General features: G+C 46.7%; 2 protein-coding genes across 2 annotated transcripts in view; one reads left to right on the plus strand and one right to left on the minus strand.

Moving 5' to 3' along the window:
* The window catches only part of LOC102448349 (uncharacterized), a 91,683-nt gene extending 90,281 nt beyond the window's left edge, over window positions 1-1,402 (minus strand). The window contains exon 1 of the mRNA XM_075913379.1: window positions 1,272-1,402. The gene's annotated coding sequence lies outside the window, so the exon portion shown is untranslated. The remainder of the gene's footprint in view (window positions 1-1,271) is intronic.
* LOC106732380 (uncharacterized) overlaps window positions 1,336-18,021 on the plus strand; it is a 34,775-nt gene continuing 18,089 nt past the window's right edge. The window contains exons 1-6 of the mRNA XM_075913380.1: window positions 1,336-1,489; window positions 5,194-5,394; window positions 8,544-8,744; window positions 15,287-15,400; window positions 15,707-16,634; window positions 16,918-16,928. Of these exons, the coding sequence (XP_075769495.1) occupies window positions 5,256-5,394; window positions 8,544-8,744; window positions 15,287-15,400; window positions 15,707-16,634; window positions 16,918-16,928 (1,393 nt within the window). The 5' untranslated portion in view covers window positions 1,336-1,489; window positions 5,194-5,255. The remainder of the gene's footprint in view (window positions 1,490-5,193; window positions 5,395-8,543; window positions 8,745-15,286; window positions 15,401-15,706; window positions 16,635-16,917; window positions 16,929-18,021) is intronic.

The raw sequence follows: 18,021 nt of genomic DNA on the forward strand, positions 1-18,021 counted from the left end.
CGGAAAAGCGTCCATGGCCAATGTAGATGCGCTTTTCCGGAAAAAAGCCCCGATCGCCATTTTCACGATCAGGGCTTTTTTGCGGAAAAGACTACTGTGCTGTCTACAATTGGCCCTTTTCCCAGAACAGTTTTTCCAGAAATGACTTTTGCCCGAACGGGAGCAGCATAGTTTTTCCAGAAAAACACTGACAATTTTACAGTAGATCATCATTGCTTTTCCGGAATAGCAAGCGGCCAGTGTAGACAGCTGGCAAGTTATTCCGGAAAAGCGGCTGCTTTTCTGGAATAAGTGGCCCAGTGTAGACACAGCCTATATGAATGGAGTGATGCGCATTAGGCTAGGGGAGGTTTCAGGGGGGTTTAGGTGTGTCTTTCCCAATGTCTACGTATCCACTTTGGTTCAAGCAGAGACTGGGAGCAGGGCAGTGGGAAGGTTTTTCATTAGCCTGCGTGCATGGACAGCATGCCCTCCCGAATGCAGAGCTATAACAATAAAAACAAGAGGCAGCAAGCGCTGTCAGACAATCACAGAAAGAATTCCCACGGACTCCCGTGGTTTTGAGCATTAGCTATTAAAACAAAAGCAACCACCGCAGCGACCGGCCTTGAAGTAACATTTGCAAAGGCGCAAAGCTACAATGAAAAGGGGTTGCAGGGAGGGGCGTGCAAATCAGCGACAGCGGACAACACAAACTTGTGAAATGTGATGAGACTTCACGTCCTCGGTTTAGCCCCCCCCCCCCCTCTTTTTTCCCCCATTGTTAACGCTTTTAAAATGCAGTCAGGAAAAAAAAGAAAAAAAACTTCGACATTGCAAGGGCAGAGCTAAGGGCAGGGGCATCTGCAGTCCAACTTGAGGATGCTCAGTGCGTCTGATTGGCGTAAATTATACAGAAGCGGGTTTAAGCAAATTTTAAAAGCCCCCCCCCCCCTTTGATTGGTGCCTCGCTCCCACGGGGGTGACTATTTTCACCCTTCCTGCAGCCGCTTCACACCCCCTCCTCTGTGTAGCCCCCCTCCCTCCCCCTTCTAGGAACAGAGCAAAAACTCCATGGAGTGGGCAGGGCGCAGGGCTTCAGCCGAGCTACTGCGCATGCTCCGTGCCCTCCTAAGTAGCGCAACCGCCACAGGTAGCCGCTTTCTACAAACCTGCTGCCCGCGCGCTTCACCTGCAGCCCCGCCCGTCTGAGCTAAGCCCTGGCGCCGGCCCCGGACCGGAGTCCCTGAGCCGCTGCGCACGCGCGGCCTGACCCGCTAGTCACTCCTTACCCCGGCTCAGGCCCCGCCAACTGCGCTGCGATTGGCCCCCGGGCCGAGCCCGCGCGCGCGCGCGGGAAGAAGGCGGTTGCGGGGCCGCCGCCGCCGCCGCGCGCGCTCTGAGGCGCGAATTCTGAGGGAGCCGTTGGGGCGGTTACTCGCCGCGCTGCGGCTGCTGCTTCCGCTTCCGGGCGGCGCCGGGGGCCGCAGGAGGAATCGGAGGAGCCGAGGTGAGGTGGGGAGGCGCGGCGCCTGCGGGGGCGGGGGGCAGGTGACGTGTCGGGGCGGGGCAGATACATCGCTGCAGGCGGCGCGGGGGGGAGGTTTGGCCCTGGGCCCGCTTCCTAGACCTGTTCCCCAGGGACAAGGCAGCGCATCCCTGCTGGATAAGATGGATTCGCCTGCTAAACGGGACTGGATGCAGGGAATTATTGTAGCTACAAACGCTGCGCTGGCCAGGCGTGGTTTATGGGTCTAAAAGAATCCCGGATCCTCTTCTGAGTCTGCATAAAGACATTTGCAAATGTGTCCCACCTGGGGGTTGTAGAAGGATGGCTACGTAAAATCCATTATTAAGTGTCCGGGGGGATTAGCACGTTCCCTGATGGGTTTGTGTGTGGGACTCCCTGGACAGTCAATAATGGACTTAAAAGTAGCCACCCTTCCGCAAAAAAGTTGTATCACCCGACTACGTAAGGAGACAGCCGAATGGGAGTTAGTTCGCAAACTCAGGAGTATAGTTTGTTGTGATAGAGAGTTAAGACCAAAGCAGACTGTGAAGAACTTCAAAAAGATCTCCCACAGAACGGCACATGAACTTTAATGTGGATAAATGTAAAGTAATGCACATTGGACAAAATAACTCCAACTATCCGTACACTGTGGCTACGTCTACGCTGGCATGATTTTCCAGAAATGCTTATAACGGAAAAGTTTTCCGTTATAAGCATTTTCGGAAAAAGCGTGTCTACATTGGCAGGATGCTTTTCCACAAAAGCACTTTTTTGCGGAAAAGCATCCGTGCCAATCTGGTGCTTTTTTTGTGCTTTTCCACAAAAAAGCTCCGATCGTCATTTTCGCAATCGAGGCTTTTTTGCGGAAAAGAAATCTCTGCTGTCTACATTGGCCCTTTTCCGGAACAGTTTTCTGGAAAAGGACTTTTGCCCGAACGGGAGCAGCATAGTTTTTCCGGAAAAACACTGACAATTTTACAGTAGATCGTCATTGCTTTTCTGGAAATTCAAGGGGCCAGTGTAGACAGCTGGCAAGTTATTCCGGAAAAGCACCTGATTTTCTGGAATAACTTGCTAGTGTAGACACAGCCATAGATGGGGGCTAATTTAGCTACAGCGAATCAGGAAAGAGATCTTGGAGTCATCATGGATAGTCCTTTGAAGATGTCCATGCAGTGTGTAGCGGCAGTCAAAAAAGCAAACAGGATGTTAAGAATCCTTAAAAAAGGGATAGAGAATAAGATGGAGAACGTCTTATTGCGCTTATATATATCCAGGGTACACCCATATCTTGAATACTGTGCACAGATGTGGTCGCCTCATCTCAAAAAAGATATACTGGCATTAGAAAAGGTTCAGAGAAGGGCAATTAAAATGATCAGGGGTTTGGAACGAGTCCCATGTGAGGAGAGATGAAAGAGACTGACTTTTCAGCTTGGAAAAGAGGAGATTAAGGCTATGTCTACACTCGTGGCTTCTTGCACGAGTAATATGCAAATGAGGCTGTGTGGAATATTGCCGTGCCTCATTTGCATACCTAATGAGCCACCATTTTTTTCAGAAGAGGCTCTTGCGCAAGAAGGAGCATCTACACTGCCCTTTCTTGCACAAGAAAAACCCTCTTGCACAATGCTGTTACACCTCTTTCTTTTCAGTTACTTACTTCATGCCTGAGAAGGTTGTGAAGGCTAGGACTATAACAGGGTTTAAAAGGGAACTAGATAAATTCATGGTGGTAAGTCCATTAGTGGCTATTAGCCAGGATGAGTAAGAAATGGTGTCCCTAGCCTTTGTGTTTGTCAGAGGGTGGAGATGGATGGCAGGAGAGGGATTGCTTGATCATTACCTGTTCAGTTCACTCCCTCAGGGGCATCTTACATTGGCTACTGTCGGTAGACGGGATACTGGGCTGGATGGACATTTGGTCTGACCCAGTATGGCCATTCTTATGTTCTTATATTATTGACTCACATGTGAAGTTAAAACAAAAGACAGGACTACGTAGCACTTTAAAGACTAACAAGATGGTTTATTAGGTGATGAGCTTTCGTGGGCCAGACCCATTTCCTCAGATCAAATTGTGGAAGAAAATTGGCATGACCATATATATATACCAAAGGAATACAATTCAAAAAAGTGAACATATGTAAAAAGGACATTTCAGAACAGAGGGGGGATAAGGGGGGAGGTTAATGTCTGTGAGCTAATGATATTAGAGGTGATAATTGGTGAAGCGTTAAACATTGTTATTAATAGCAGGAGAGCTCTAATAGGGTACATCTAGACAAGGGGCTATTATGTTACCCGAAATAGCTAACCCCCATCTTTTAAATGTGCCTATCTCAAAATAGCTTTTGAAATAAAGGGTATGCAAGTTACTGCACCTTAAATCTGACAGTTTTCAGTGTTCAGTCTGTTCAGCTTAAATATGGTGTTTTAAAAAAATAAACTGAAAGCTGACTGGCTTCCACTGTATCAATCTGTTCATGGACAGAAACTGCTGCATCCCCAAGGGCTCTTCAGTCTAGCGGAACATGGTTCAGTAAGAACAAATAACTGGAAGTTGAAATCAGACAATTTCAGGCTAGAAAGGAAGCATAAATGTTTGATAGGGAAGAGGATTAGCAGCTGAATCAAATGATCGAAGAAGTGGTGGATACTCCATGTCTTGAAGTCTTCAGAGCAAAACTTGAAGGCTACGTCTACACTGGCATGATTTTCTGCAAATGCTTTTAACGGAAAAGTTTTCCGTTAAAAGCATTTTTGGAAAATCGTGTCTAGATTGGCAGGACGCTTTTCCGCAAAAGCACTTTTTGCAGAAAAGCGTCCGTGGCCAATCTAGACGCGCTTTTCCACAAAAAAGCCCCGATCACCATTTTAGCCATCGGGGCTTTTTTGCGGAAAACAGCACTGTGCTGTCTACACTGGCCCTCTTGTGCAAATGATTTGCGCAAAAGGGCTTTTGCCCGAACCGCAGCAGCACGGTATTTCCGCAAGAACACTGTGGATCTTGCATGAGATTGTCAGTGTTCTTGTGGAAATTCAAGCGGCCAGTGTAGACAGCTGGCAAGTTTTTCCGCAAAAATCAGATGATTTTGCGGAAAAACTTGCCAGACTAGACACAGCCGAAGATTTTCTAGAAAATGTGCTTTAGGGAATTAAAGCTTTGGGTAAAGAGATTAAATACAATGGCTTGTGTATCTCATTCTGTAAACATTCAGCAAGTGTGTTTAATTTCAAGCATCTGAATGGTTCCCTTGACTTCACTAAATCTCCCTTGTGCAGAGTGTTTATTAAATTTGTCGGTTTAATCCTTCAAAGAAGTCCTAGGTCTGGGCTGCAATTAAATGCAAGAAGATTTAGGGGCTTTAACTACAGGAGCCTAACTTAGACACCTACATCCATGTTGAGCCAGTGAATACGCAGCTGCTTTATTGGAAACACTGGGTGTTCAGAACCAAATCCCATTATTCCAGATGCAGGAATGTTGAAACTCAAGGCATGTATTGAGAGAAGTGAATACAGATTTGGGATCTAACTTGTGTGTGCTGTTTACAAAATGTCTAGACTCAAGTATTTGCCCAAAAAGGCAGGGTCAAGCATGTATGTCTACAAGACAGAATCTGGGGAGAATGGGGTTATGGAAAGGATTAAAACCCTTTCTGAAATGTCTCCAATTGCTCTTCTCCCCCTACTGACAGGCTGCAGAACACCCATGTCTTGCTCCAGCTGAGCACAGGGCCTGCAGAGCCACTGACAGGAAATGGCTGTTTCGAAGCCAGTGAGCTTTCTGGAGGTGTCTGTGTATTTCTCTGAGGAGGAATGGGCTCTGCTGGACCTGGGTCAGAGAGCCCTCTACAGGGATGTGATGCAGGAAAATTTTGAGGCTGTGAACTGGTTGGGTAAGGATTCCTGTCCCCGTGGGTATCAGAGGCTGGGTGGGCTCTGAAGCAGCTGGGCTGGGTTTGGTCCAGGGTCCCTCAGTACTCGCTACCCCCCACCCTCCAATATCAGGAGTATCAGCCCCAATAATCCTGCCTGCTGTGTGACAGACTGTTCCCTCCAAGCCCCCTCCCAGGGGAAGCAGGTTTAGGTACATAATAGTGGTGCTGCTCTTCCCAAAGCCAAGGTCTCAGTGAGCTTCCCCACCATCTTGCCCATCTTGTGCCTTGGATAGAGGTGTCAGTGGAAGGACCCAGGCAGGAATGGCAGTTACTAGAGTTCTGGCTGCTGTTAGTGCTTGCAGGGTACCCCTTGTGTCACTGTGCTGGGCCCTCGGACGTATAATGTGGTACCTGAAGTCATTCCCTGCCTGTGGCTGATCTCTGTGATGTGCTGGTTTCTATCCATGAGAGGGGCTGGGTGTTGGGGCGGTGGGAGGCTGGTTGAGTCAATTTATGCTCTGCAGTCATTCTGTGAGGATAGCTTTGTAGTAGCTAAACGTGAGCAGAGTTCTTGCGTTTCAGGCACTGCACATGGTGTATAGAGACTTGTAGTTAATTCCCTGTCCTGACACACAATTCCTGGGAGACCCTGGGCAAGTCACTTAGACTGTTATGGCTCAGTCCCCTGTCTCTGCAACAGCTATTACAGTGTTTCCCTGTTTCACAGTACTGGGGAAGGATAAATATATTAAAATTGTGAGATGCTGAGTGCCATATAAGCACCCTGGTAGCACACTAGTGTCCTGTCACCTGTGGAATGCCTTGCCAGAGGATGTTGTGAAGACCAGGACTTGAACAGGGTTCAAAAAATAACTAAATAAATTCATGCTGGGTAGGCCCATGAATGGCTATTAGCCAGGATGGATACGAATGGTATCCCTAGCTTCTGTTTCTCAGAAGCTGGAAATGGATGACAGGAGAGGGATTATTTGATGATTACCTGTTCTGTTCACTCCCTCTGGGGCATCTTGCATTGGCGACTGTCAGACCCACTACAGCCAGTCTTAGGTTCTTATCCTTTACACCGGAGAACCCAGGTGCTGCTATGACTGATAATCTTTGCTTCCCATAGTGGCTGCAGTGCCATATGAATTGCTGCTAGTGCCACAGAGCTTCACTGCTCCTCGGGGTGACTTTTTCTGGAGCTCTGATGCCAACTACACTGGCAGAGAGTGCAGCCTGCCCATGCCACAGGGTTGTCTCTAAGGAAAGACACAGGCTCCTTTCTGGAGCTAAGGTGGACGGCCGGGTTTATTGTAGAAGGAGCAGGATACTAGGTTTGTGCTGCCCCTGCTCCCCTAGCATAATCTCTCAAATCTTATTGGTTGGAAACCAGCCCATGGGAGCCGAGAGATTTTGCTGGGCACCAGGGGTAGTATGCCAACCTGCCAAGTCACTGGATCCAGCCCATGGACCACCTCACCCCAGGACCCTCAGGCATGGAGTAGCCGCTGTTTAAGCACAAGGGTTCTGCATGTGCCTCTCTGCACTAGAGGGAGGGGGAGGTTTCATGTGATCTCCCCCTCTCCCAGTCCAATCCTCAGCTCTTATTGGCCGTAAACAACCATCCAGTAGAAGCTGGAAAGATAGACCTGGGAGATGGGGGCAGCGCATGCCTCTTCCCCGTTCCGGAGCTAAGAGCCTCGTGGAGGGAACACCCTGTTGTACTTAAAAGAAGTACTCGGGATCTTTTTCAGGGGGATAAGGCAACACGCCACATTTATTGATCACACAGAATAATTAACAGTTATCATATGCATATGATATATATATATGTCACTCATGCACTCACACACACACACACACACAAGCACACTCCGTCTTGCTGTTGTTACCAACAAGTTGCTCCCCTTAACTGCACTGGCCAGGTGAGTTAGATGGGGGAGGGGTGGAGCCGGGCTTCTGCCGATCCGGATCGATGCTCCGATGGTGACAAGACGAAACCCGGGGTCCTCTGCAAGACACCTCACTTTTATAGCATCCCTCTCATATGCAAATCTTTCCTAGATTCAAACTCTGGGTCTGTGTCCGTTGGTCCCTTTGTGCTGCAGAGAGGGTGTTTTCCAAAGAAGGTGCCTGCTTCTAATCCCCAAGGCCGTCAATATGTCTGGTCTTCTTTCTTCAGCCCACTTGACACCTTGGGTCTGGCTTCCAGCCCCCTTCAACTGTTGTAGCTGTCTGGAGGTGCTTGGCTCCCAAGTCTTACTCATTCACACCTCATTCATTCAACAGGGCAATTAATTACAGAGTGGGGGAAAGAGAGTGGGGGAAAATCTTATTCTGCTACAAGTTTTCTATATAGGGCTCTAATACAAAGTTACAAGGTTATATAGATTAATACAAAGTTTCAAGGTTCTATGGATTAATATAAAGTTACAAGGTTATATAGAGAGGCACAATGTCAAGTCATATGCAGCAATATATAATACATAGATTTATATGAAGCAATATATAATACATAGATTTATCTACAACCCTGCATTTTCAAGTGGTCTGGGGCTGCAGCAGGCAGGGAGCACAGCCTGCCTTGGGGGTGCTGCAGTACTTCTGGCTGGGTGATGCTTAGATAAGTGCCTGCCAGCCAGAGCCTGCCTCTGGTACCCCAACCCCTCCTGCACCTCAAGTCCTTCCCCCAGGTCACCGTCAAAATCCTCTGCACCCTCCTCCCCAAGTCACAACTCCCTCTCAGATCCTGTACCTCCACCTGCACCCCTACTCCAACCAGAATCCTCTCCTGCACCCATATTCCCTTCCCGACCCTATACCTCAATCCTCTGACCCAGGTCACAACCCTCTCCCTCAGACCTCACACCATATCCTGCATTCCAGTGCCTTTACCCCATGCGCCCTTCGGCACCCAACCTCCATCCTAAACCTCATATCCCCTCCACAGAAAAGTGTGGCCCATGACCACTTTGCAAAATCTTGGAATGGGCGCCCTATCACAAGTTATTGCCCACCCCATATGTAATATCTGAACTCAAGCATTTGTCCAAAATGGCAGTCTATCACATGTGTCAACGAGGACAGAGTCTGATGAGAATAGGTTGTGGAAAGGATGAAACCTTCTTCTGAAATGTCTCCAATTGCCCTTCTCCCCGTCACAGGCTGCAGAACACCCATGTCTTTCTCCAGCTCAGCCCACGGCCTGCAGAGCCAGGGAAAGGAAATGGCTGTGGCAGAGCCAGTGACCTTCGAGGAGGTGGCTGTGTATTTCTCTGAGGAGGAATGGGCTCTGCTGGACCCGGGTCAGAGAGCCCTCTACTGGGATGTGATGCAGGAGAATTATGAGGCTGTGAGCTGGCTGGGTAAGGATTTCTGTCCCCTCGGGTATCAGAAGCTGGGTGGGCTCTGGAGCAGCTCAGTTGGCTTTGGTTCAGGGTACCTCATTGTTCCCTGCTCCCATAATGTCAGGAGTATCAGCCCCAATAATCCTGGTTCCTGTGTATGAGACTGTCCCCTTCCCGTACCCTCTGAGGGGAAGCAGGTTCAGGGACATAACAGTGGTGCTGCTCTTCCCTCAGCCAAAGTCTCAATGTGCTTCCCCACCATCTTGGCCATGTTTGTGCCAGCAGGATACCCCTTGTGCCAGTGTGCTGAGCCCCTTGAAAGAAGATGCAGTTTCCAGAGTCCTTCCTTATTTGTGGCTGGTTCCTGGCAGTGAAAGAGGCTGAGTGCTGGGGCGGAGGGAGGGTGGTAGGGTGAATGAGGCAATTCACTCTCTGCCACCATTCTGTGTGGGTAGCTCTGTAGTAGATAAATGTGAGGAGAGCTCTTCTTGCTTTTCTTGCAGTGCTCTCAATATTAGGAGACTTATGTTGAATTACCTGCCCTGCCACAGATTTTTTTGTGTGACCATGGTCAAGTTCCTCATGCTCCTTGTGCCCCACTCCCATGTCTTTTCAATAGCTAGTATAGAATGTCCAAGTTTCACAGGGCTGAGGAAGGATAAATACATTAAATAGGGGAAATCTTCAGCTCCATATAAGCGCCCCAATAGTACAGTAGTGGAGAACTTCAACTATTCCCATATTTACTGGGTACGTGTCACCTCAGGACACGATGTAGAGATAAAATTTCTTAACACCTTATGTGACTGCTTCTTGCAGTAGCTAGTTCTGGAATCCACAAGAGGAGAGGCAATTCTTGATTTAGTCCTATGTGGAGCACAGGATCTGGTCCAAGAGGTAAATACAACTGGTCTGCTTGGAAATAGTGATCATAATATAATAAAATTTAACATCCCGGTGGTGGGAAAAACGCCTCAGCAGCCCAACACTGTGGCTTTTAATTTCAGAAAGGGGAACTACTGATACACAAAAATAAGGAGGTTAATTAACAGAAATTAAAAGGTACAATGCCATAACTAAATTCCCTGCAAGGTGCATGGAAACTTGTCAAAGACACCATAATAGAGGCCCAACTTAAATGTATACCCCAAATTAAAAAACAGAGTAAAAGAATGAAAAAAGCTCCACAATGGGCTAGCAGCCAAGTAAATGAAACAGCAAGAGATAGAAAGGCATCATTTAAAAAGTGGAAGTTAAATCCTAGTGAGGAAAATAGAAGAGAGAATAAACTCAGTCACGTTCAGTGTAAAATATAACAAGGAAAACCAGAATGAGTTTGAAGAACAGCTAGCCAAAAACTCAAAGTAATAGCAAAATGTTTTTGGAAGCAGGAAGCTTTTGGGCCACTGGATGATCGAGATGCTAATGGAGCACTCAAAGATGATAAGGTCATTGTGGAGAAACTCTATACATTCTTTGCTTTAGTAATCATGAGTCAGGACATGAAGGAGATTCCCAAATCTGAGCTATTCTTTTTAGGTGACAAAATTGAGGAATTGTCCCGGATTGAAGTGTCGTTAGAGTATGTTTTGTAACAAACTGCTAAACATAATAGTAAAAAGAACCATCTGGCATTTGTTAGGTGAGAGAAAAGATAAGGCTGCAGGGGTCCCCTAACAATACTGAACCCTCTGTTTGAGTCCTGTGACAGCCAGCGTTTATTGTCTGGTGGCGTGTTTTAATTTATCAAAGGACCCAGATTAGGTGAACCAAACAATAATCAATTAAGGGTAAATTTACAAAATAGAAGATTCAAGGGGTAATAATAATAAGACCCAAAACCCACAAGGAAAAGGAAAATTTTGGCTGAGTCCAATTGCTCTGGTAAGTATAATAAGAAAAGTTTATAGCAACCTTCTTGATAGTTCCCAGACAGTTGCTCAGGACTTCAGATCTCGCAGCTCACCGAGAGCTTTGAGAGAGGAGCACTGAGGAGAGCCCTCATAGTCCTCTTCTGTTCTGATGGTAAGTAGTTGTCAGGGTGGCTTGCGATGGTCTTAAGTGGAGTCTTCCGTATGGCTGCAGCAGCTGTCTTGTTCTGAAGTGCAATGATCTGTAAGGAAAACCCCGCACACCTTGCCTCTAAGATGAGCAGCCCCGAACTGCCTGGCTGTTGGCCTTTTATGCCCTCTAAGGTGGGAGATCCCTGCTAGGGAGACTCCGCCCCTGCAGAGTCTGCCCCTGCTAGGGAGACCCTGTATGAAGTACTTCTGAGGTAAATCCAGTTTAAACTGGAATTTGTTTACCTGTTTTCTGCCAAAGGCGGGGAAATCATGATCTGATAGACCCAAGGCATGTGGGTTGTCTTTCATTTTTTTTACAAAATGGATGACAATTCATATTGATTTTAACAGGGATACCCTATAATATCAAACAATACAAACCAAACATTTAACTATTTACGATTTTACTCTTAACACATTCACCCAAGAGTTCTGAAAAAACTCAGATGTGAAATTGTGGAACTATTCACTCTGATTTGTAATCTATCCTTGAAATCGTTTTCTGTACCTCAAGACTGGAAGATAGCTAATGTGTCACCTATATTTAAAAAGGACTCTAAAGGTGATCCTGACAGTTATAGACCAGTAAGTCTAATGCCAGAATTGGACAAGTTGGTTGAAACTATAGTTAAAAATAGAATTGTCAGACACATAAATGAATATCATTTGTTGGGGAAAAGTCAACATGGTTTCTGTAAAGGGAAATCGTGCCTTAGTAATCTACTAGAGTTCTTTGAGAAGGGTCAACAAGCATGTGGACAAGGGGAATCAAGTGGATATAGTGTACTTAGATTTCCAGAAAGCCTTTGACAAGAACCCTCAGAAAAGGCTCTTAAGTAAAGTAAGTTGTCATGGACTAAGAGGGATTGATAACTGGTTATAAGACAAGAAACAAACAGTAGGAGTAAGCCATCAGCTCCCACAATGAAAAGCGGTAACTAGTGTAATGCACACTGGAAAAAATAATCCCAACATTACAGACATAACAATGGGAACTAATTTAGCACTCTGAAGAGAGAGATTTTGGAGTCATTGTGGATAGTTTTCTGAAACATCCACTCAATGTGAAGAAGCAATCAAAAATGCAAGCAGAATGTTAGGAATCATTAAAAAAGGAAATAGAGAAAATGACAGAGAATATTGTATTGCCTCTAAAGAAATACATGGTATGCCCACAGCTTGAATATTGCATACAGCCATGGTAGTCTTATCTCAAAAAAGATATTTTGGCATTGGAAAAGATTCAGAAAAGGGCAACAAAAATGATTAGGAACAGATATGGGGAAAGTGAATAAGGAAAAGTTATATTCTATATGTTATCATAAGTAGTAGGGGGTTACTGAATGAAATTAATGGCTAGAGGTTTTAAACACAAGGAAGTTTTTCTTCACACAGAGCATGGTCAACCTGTGGAACTCCTTGCTATTGGATATTGTGAAAACCAGGACTTGAACAAGGTTCAAAAAAGAACTAGATACATCCATGGAGATTAGGTCCATCCAATACTTATTAGCCAGGATGGGTAGGAAAGGTGTTCCTAGCTGCTGTTTGTCAGACACTAGAAATGGGTGACAAGAGAGGGATCACTTGATGATTCCCTGTTCTGTTGACTCCCTCTGGATCATCTGGCATTGGCCACTGTCAGAAGACAGGACACTGGGCTAGATGGATCATTGGTCTGACCCAGTCTGGCCATTCTTATGTTATGTCTCATGCAACCTCTGAAGTGTTTTTTTTTTTCTCTCCAATCATGATACTTTCAATTATCCAATGTTGCTTTGTCAGGATTTAATGTTGGTTACTGACACTGAACAGGAGGTTTAGAATAATATGTCCTTGTCCTACAGTGATATGTGGCCACCGTTACCAGAGTAAAGCCAAGATTTCGGGCAGGTTGCTGTCATCCTGGGCAAAGGGGAGGGGATATGGCTACATGGGAGAAAGGGTGCTGTGGAAACTCCATTGTCTGATTTAATGCATCAGAGCGAGGGTAGTCAAAACTCATCTTCACTTTTCTTGTTGATGAAGCAACTCCGAGATTGGGGTGAGGAGCTAGTATTAATTACCACCTGATTGTTGGTGTTATTCTTGGCATATTTCAGACCTTGTAACTATGTGATATGGAAGGAAAAATGTGGCACCCCCACTATTTACCAGTGTTAAAATTATACAGTAAACAGGAATTCTCTGCACTTCTAGGCCAACAGGTCTGTCACCTCCTATCAGCAGGGAGAGAGGAAGCACTTGTGTTTGGCCAACGTGCTTTTCAGTTGACAGCTGTTGGACATCTGCTGGGAGATGCTTGGATTAAGATGTAGTTTCATGGAAGGCAGATAGATCCAAAGCAGAGAGGTGCAGAGGGCTGAGGGGATTCTACATTAGCAGAATTTAATGCAGGATCTGACTTGGGTTTTTTATTTTTGTTTTTTTTATTTTGTTTTGTTTTGTTGTTATAAAGCATTCAGGATGCCTTTGTAGAGATGTGTTAATAATCTGTGCTCTTCTTCACGTTCTGAGGAGGCTATTGAGTACTTTTAGAGAGTCCAGATGAAGCTGCAGTGAGGCCTTAACAAGTGCAGGATCAGGTTCTAAATGGCCAGCAAGTCAACAAACTGAACAAACACTTGGCTCTTTCTGCTACAGTTACCTTCTGGGGCAACACTCAACAATACCAGGTGAAAAGAAATAGTTCTGTGGTAGTGTTGTGACTGCTGTTGCTTTCAGAAGTTGTGTTCATGCTGGCTACTCTCTCTCAGGCTTTGTCTACACGTACAAGCTTAGAACATTGCCATGGCAGCACTTTAATGCGACAGAGTAAACATGACAAGAGCGCTGGGAGAGAGCTCCCCCAGGGCTGTAGACAAAACACCCCTAGGAAGGGAGTAGTTCACAGGACTGGAAGCGCATTTACATTACTGCACTGTGACTTGCTGCATGCACAGAATCCATGGTGAGTAGCAATGCTGAGCATCAAATCCTCAGGGCCTGAAGGTTCTGTTTCTCCAGCAGCAGGGAGCTCACAGCACACCTCTGTGAGAGGAGGAGCCACATGCTGCCCAGGGGCTCTGCCCAGATCGTGGCAAAGCCTGGGTCAAGGAATTCCCTGAACATCGGTAGAGCTGCATGCTCAGCTATCGGTGCCTCCAGATTGGTTAGTGGGCATCACACAGAGCCCTTCTGAGAGTTTGGCCATAGTGAGAGGAAGCTCTAGCTGGTCTCAGGCACCCATGCTGACCACCAGTCCTACATCCCACAGGGCTGCTCAGAGATTGGTCAATCCAAAGAGAAAAGGCTGGTGTAGAAAATTCTTGCCCTTTATCTTGTCTGCTCTAGAGCCATAAGGGCGGCGCTGTCCTCTGCTAGGAGACAGGTGACTTTTCTCTTCCTCTTCTCCAAAGCACACAAGAAGCAGGAGTCTCAATGCATTCCATACATAACTAGACAAACATAACAAGGGCTCAGTCCAGGACCCAAAGTGCTTCCCATTTCTCCTAGCACTCACTGAAGAGGCCCAGAAGGTCAGAACTGGGAGCCACGTATCTTTCAATCCCCATAGCTTGATTAGACAACAAGGAAGCCAGGCCATTGCCACGTGCACTCACCTGTTATTGCTGCTGGGCTTAAAAACTGGCATCTAGCTTCCTTGGCCAGCCACATGGGGCAGAACATCTGGCAGATTGGTCAACTAGTTAGGAGGCAGGAGTGCTGGGCAGGTGTATAGTCGACTACTCATTGACATCCTTACCTCAGACAACTTCATCTGCCTCCTTCTGGTTCAAGTAGAGCCTCCGAGCCAATGAGCAGGGTGAGCTGAGTCCCCAAGCCAGAAGCTTTGTGCACAGAGCCCTTGGGGACCTAGAGCCCTGCTGGCTCTTTTCTCTCCAAGTTCTAGTGACCTGCCATGTGTCAGCTGCAGTCTGAGCCCTGCCTGTGGGCCTCAGTGTCAGACCTGCCAGCCCTCACTAGAGCTCACTTGAGCAGTGTGTGCCTGTCCGGGGAAGGAAGCAGCCACGAGGGAGACTTAGTTATACCCTTTATCAGAGGGGTAGCCGTGTTAGTCTGGATCTCCAAACACGACAAGTAGTCCTGTAGCACCTTATAGACTAACGGATGTATTGGAGCATCAGCTTTTGTGGACAAAGACCTACTTCATCAGATGCATGCATCTGACGAAGTGGATCTTTGCCCACGAAAGCTTATGCTCCAATACATCTGTTAGTCTATAAGGTGCTACAGGACTCCTTGTCACTTTTAGTTATACCCTAGAGTGTGCAGCAAGGTGTTCAGTTCCCCTGGGGAACTGGCTGCATCTTAGTCTGGGGGATGCAACTTTATTGCAGGTGAGTCTGTCCTGGGATCTTGTAGCATCCGCAGCCCGGTCTCTGAGATGTGGGGAAGGAGCCTCTCTGGGCGGGCAACTCATCCTGGGTCTGGAAGTAGTAATGGCATACACCTTAATTAACAATATCAGCGCTTTGTTAATTGCTCCTCGAGCAGGATTTCCAGTCTCCAAAGCTCATGTGATCTCCTCGGTGGAGCGAGGGGAGGAACTGCAGATCCCAGATCTCCAGAGCTATGAGAAAGGGAAGATCATCAGCGATATCCACATAGGTGAGCAATCAGCTAAACTAACTCAGAAAACAATTTATGTCCCCTTACAGCAGGTGTCGCTTGTGTATTTTCATCAAGTCTACCTGGCTCTTCAGCCTGTCTTCAATTCCAGTTAAAGAGTGAGGGTGAAGGTTGGGTTCTCTCCTCTAGGGAAGGGTTATGGGGGAGGAGGATGAACTCAGCTCATGAATATTCAACCTTTCCAGCCATTCTTTGGGTGCTCCCCCTTTTCTGTTCCCCTTTCAGAGTTTTCCTTTCATCTCAGTACAGTAAATGACTCCAGTCTAATTTCTCTCTGTGTCCCAGCAGGTGATGGGCCGGTGAGAGAGAACAATGAGGAGAGCCTTCAGCAGGAAGGACCAGAGCATGTGGCTCCATGTGGGATGTTACTGGGAAAATCCGAAGGGAATGCTTCCCAGAGTCCTGAGCAGGGAGAAACCTGTCAGAGTCTGCATAGCCCAGAAACGCAGCAGGGAAACCATCCAGAGAAGGGACAGGGTAAATCCAGTCATAGGAGCAGAAGGGTGGAAAGAAACACAGTAAACTTTCAACAGAAAATCCCCCATCAACAGGCACCCTACGCTTACAGTGACTGTGCAACTCCTGTTGAGCATCAAAGAATCCATGAAGGAGAGAAGCCCTTCAAGTGCGCTGACTGTGGGAAAAGCTTTGGTAAGAGGTCAGATCTTGTTAGACACAGAAGAATTCACACAGGAGAGAAACCCTTTAGCTGCTCTGACTGTGGGAAAAACTTCAGTGAGAGTTCACACCTTGTTAGACATAGGAGAACTCATGCAGGAGAGAAGCCCTTCCAATGCTCTGATTGTGGGAAAAGCTTCAGTCAGAGGTCAGACCTTGTTAGACATAGGAAAATCCACACAGGAGAGAAGCCCTTTGGCTGTTCTGACTGTGGGAAAAACTTCAGTGAGAGCTCACAGCTTGTTAGACATAGGAGAAACCACACAGGAGAGAAACCCTTCAACTGCTCTTACTGTGGGAAAAGTTTCAGGGAGAAGTCAGACCTTGTTAAACATTGGAGAACCCACACAGGAGAGAAACCTTACAACTGCTCAGACTGCGGGAAAAGCTTCAGTCAACGCTCAAATCTTGTTAAACATAGGAGAATCCACATACAGGTAAATTGCTCTCAATGTGGGAAAAGCTTGAGTCGGGGCTCATATGTTAACTATCATCATACAATTTACGCAGGAGCATCATACAATGAAATCATATAGCATTATCACTGAAAGGGACCTTGAGCGGTCATCAGGTGCAGTGCCGTGTCCTCACGGCAGGTCCAAGCACCATCTGTCATCCCTGACAGATGTCTAAGTTGCTCTTAGGTATCTCCCGTAATAAAGATTCTGCAACGTCCCTAATTTATTCCTGTGTTTAACTACCCTGACAGGAAGTTTCTCCTTATGTCCAACCTAATCCTCCCTTGCAATTTAAGCCCCTTGCTGCTGCTTCTATCATCAGAGGTCAAGGAGAAACATCTTTTCCCCTCTTTCTTGTAGCATCCTTTTAGGTACTTTAAAATTACTATCATGTCTCATTTCAGTCTTCTCTTTCCAAACTAAACAAATCGAATTCTTTCAGTCCTCCCTCATAGGTCTCCTAGACCTTTAGTCATTTTTGTTGCTCTTCTATGGACCCTCTCTAATTCCTCCACATCTTTCTTGAAATCTGGCACCCCAAACTGGACACATTACTGCAGTTGAAGACTAATCAGCACACAGTTGAGTGGAAAGATTATTTCTCATTTCTTGCTCACAACTTTCCTGCTAATGCCACCCTATAACTTGTCTGACTCTGGGAAAGGATTATTTCAGAGCTCAGACCTTGATAGACATAGAAGAATCCACACAGGAGAGAAACCCCATAACCTAAGTTCCCTTTAAGCCATATGGCCATATGACCATGCAGTAGGCTATTTAGTGCCATGCAAGCACTTAGTGTTGTGGTGGGGAGAGATGCTTCTACCCACTGGTCTCAACACTGGCCCAGACCTGCAATGGCAGATGGACAGTTATCTATCTCATGGCCCCAGCCCCAGAGCTGCTATGGCAGGGAGGAGCATCTGAGGTAGGGGGAGAGAGCTGATAGGAGTCTTCTCTCTCCAAGTAGCCGTTCAGTGGCCTTCATCTCAAATTCCTCCTTCCTTGCCTCACCCCAGAGATCACCCCCCCCCAGATAGAGCCCTCACCCCTCCACACCTCAAACCTGTACCTCAGCCCTGTGCCCCTGACCCCACCCCAGAACCAGCTCCCACACCTCTGTTCCCCAACTTTTTGCCCCAGCCCTGAGCCTCCTCACAATCCAAGCCCTTGAACCCCACTTCTACCATATGAACTTTGTTCTGTGCACGAATATTGAGATGATGTTACACATTCCCTGCATATTGGTTCCTCTAACAAAACTCATTCTGCACATGTGTGGGAAAAAATAGATGGAAAACTGTGTATTACTGCTCTGGCTGTGAGAAATGCTTTAGTGAATGCTCACTCAGTATTGCACATGAGAAGTTCACACAAGGCAGAACCCTTATTACTGCATAGACTGTGGGCAAAGGTTCAGCGGAGCTGATACCTCATTGATCATCTGTCAGAAGAGAAAGGTGA

Source organism: Pelodiscus sinensis, chromosome 32 (genome assembly GCF_049634645.1).
Source record: "Pelodiscus sinensis isolate JC-2024 chromosome 32, ASM4963464v1, whole genome shotgun sequence".
Lineage (NCBI taxonomy): Eukaryota > Metazoa > Chordata > Testudines > Trionychidae > Pelodiscus > Pelodiscus sinensis.